This window comes from Octopus bimaculoides, chromosome 22 (assembly GCF_001194135.2).
Source record: "Octopus bimaculoides isolate UCB-OBI-ISO-001 chromosome 22, ASM119413v2, whole genome shotgun sequence".
NCBI classification, from domain to species: Eukaryota; Metazoa; Mollusca; class Cephalopoda; order Octopoda; family Octopodidae; genus Octopus; species Octopus bimaculoides.
The window spans coordinates 34,148,331-34,151,295 of record NC_069002.1 but is presented as its reverse complement, the minus strand read 5'-3'; the positions used below and the strand labels follow the sequence as shown (position 1 = coordinate 34,151,295).

General features: G+C 43.1%; 1 protein-coding gene across 1 annotated transcript in view; it reads left to right on the top strand.

Annotated features, from left to right (window-relative positions):
- LOC128250531 (uncharacterized) overlaps nucleotides 1-2,630 on the top strand; it is a 74,082-nt gene extending 71,452 nt beyond the window's left edge. The window contains exon 6 of the mRNA XM_052975771.1: nucleotides 2,573-2,630. Coding sequence (XP_052831731.1) covers nucleotides 2,573-2,630 — 58 coding nt within the window. The remainder of the gene's footprint in view (nucleotides 1-2,572) is intronic.
- The last annotated feature ends 335 nt before the right edge of the window (nucleotides 2,631-2,965 follow it).

Sequence of the window (2,965 nt, the reverse complement as noted above, 5' to 3'; positions counted from 1 at the left end):
CCAATACAAGAATATTTGCCTATAGAACATAAGGGACTGTATTTACCCTCTCCACCAAACACTCATAAACACCATTAAAATATCTAGATTTACAAACACAACAAACAAACCCACAAAATGCTTACCATCATTACAGACACTCCACCATCAACCCCACCAACATGAACAATATCAAAACAGACAGTAGGCCACTAACTGTAAGTATACCGCCATCGCCACCACCACCACCACAACCACCAAAATAACCAACAACAACAACAACACCATCGCCACCACCACTTCGACCACCATCACCACGATCATCACCGCTGCTGCCACCACCACTGGCTTCGCCACTGCTGACACCACCTCCCACACCACCACTGAACCACCACCAACACCACCATCACCAACAGCAGCAACAACAGCACTATCGCCACCACCATGCTACGATTATCGCCGCCGTCGCCACTGCTAACATCTCATCCTACACCACCACCACCACCACCACCACCACAGCCACAATTGTTATTATGGCTATCAACAAGAACAACAGGAATACAACAAATACTATTACCACCAGTAAACACATCAAAACCAAGAAGACATCCATCATTCACACCACCACCACCTCCAATATTATCATGACCATCAACTCGAACAACAACAATAACAACAACAGCAGCAACGGCTACGACGACAGCAACAACAATAACAACATCACAACGCATTGTAAACCAAATTCTTTGAGATATCCTCTAGCGCCACCTCCAACGTCACCTCCACATCCAACGCCACGTCCACCTCCAACATTTGCAGTAACACTTCCTTCACAACCAAATCGTCCAATGTTACTACCACCAGCATATCAAGGGCTCACCAATCACCACCACAAATATTATACCCGTCAACAACACCACAACCACCACCGCCACCAGCTATCACAAAGACAGCGAGAAAACTACCAGCAATTTGAACAGAACACCTACCATCCACACCACCACCGCCACTTCCACAAGTAACAACAGAAACCACCACCGCCACCACTACTACTACTATTAATAATAATAATAATAATTCTGCTACGACTAATACAGCTCCTACTATAATCCCTCTGGCCACCACTCCAGCGGCGACAAGAACGGAAATAAAATTCACCGCGCTACCAACAACAAAGCAGACTCTTCTTCCTCCAGCCCAACATACATCACCCCCATAATCATCACCATCATCAACCACGGCTACCATCACCACCTCCCATCACCACCTCCCAACGCCACCGCCACAGCCACATTCGGTGTCGGTACCAATGAATCTGATATTGATAGAAAGAGCCGATAGCCCCCCCCCCACAACGCCCACTCCGCCGCCGCCACACCGTACTTCATATCCGAACCACGAAACGTAGGAATATAGTTTATGTTGTGCCGTGCATAAAGATCAAACGTCTCTGTGATGCCACCGTCACGGCTACCGATACAGTCACCACCACCACCACCACCATCACCACCACCATAATCATCATCATCATCATCATCACTAAGGCCATCTACAGGCGTCTTTGAGCCTGACTTTCAGGTTTTATGAGAGTTATTCACATTGATACTGTAACAATAAGTTTTACTGTAGTTATCAAGTATTATTATCGCAAGCGTTGGGATGTGTCTGGAGTTACACGTACGTATGCAACAGGGTGTGCGTATATGCTTTATATAGCTATGCAAACATAAGAAACAAATGGACAAAACGGGTGGATGAGGAGGGTGGATGGACGGATGAATGGATGGAAGGATAGCTGGATTGGGGAGATGAAACGAAGGAAGGAAGGAAGGGAGCGTTGGAAGGACAGAAACAACAGTGAATATAGTCATGGCTAAATTGCGAATCGTAGATTTAATTTCTGAGAGTGTAATACAAAACAAATACATAAACGGAACAACAACAATGGGGACAGCAACATCAAGAAAAACAACAACAGCACGTGCACGAACAACATCATCACCAACAATAACAGCAACAGTAACAAGATTATAATAAAAAATACCTCTTTTTAATTTTAGGTAAAGCGCAAGCAATTTGAGAGAGAATTTGTCGATACTATCACCTCTAGTACACTGGTGAAGTTGATTTATCGACCTCGGAAGGACGAAATAAAAAGTAGATATCGGTTAGATTTGACCATGTATATATATAAAGCAAAAAATCCGGACGAAACACTACAAGACAATATTTTAGCTATTTTCATGCTCTGTCTGGCGTTTCAGCAAGCTCACCTCCTTTATGGTAATTATTTATTATTTAGGAACAACGCTAACAATTTTGTAGGTAGAGGGTAACTCGATGCCATTAATTCGCAGCACTAGGTTGCTATTATCTGTAACTGACCATAAAGGTACGAAAAGCAAAGCTGACCTCGCCGCTATTTCGTAGTTAGAAAATCGAGTAATGGAAGAAATAATACAAAGCTTCATACTTCGTTGCTCCGATAGTTCTGCCAAAAACGCCTCCGCTTAAATCGTTCCTCATTAATTCAATGGTTCCGATGTTGCGTGTTGCTGCTTCCACTATTGTTCTTGTTTTCGTTGCATTTCAGAACGGACCGTAATATAGCATGTAATACATCCGACGACTTGAGGGCTTTACATGTTTGATCTTCATCTAATTCTTATTACAGTGGAATGAATCAATATCAGAACCAGTTATATAGTCGGGTAAATTCCATACTAATGTAACAGTGATATAATTTAGCCTTAAATTTTTAGGTAAAATTGTGGTTATTGTCCCTCGAGAGAGATAAAGATCAAAGTTAGATTTGTCGTGATTGGAGATTGCATTGCCGAGCAGAATGTCAGTTAATTCAATTTACAATATCAACGGACGATAATAATAATAGAAGAAGAAGAAGAAGGAGGAGGAGGGAGGGAGAAGAAGAAGAAGGAGCAGGAGGGAGGAAGAGGAGGGAGGGAGAAGAAGAAGGAGCAGGAGG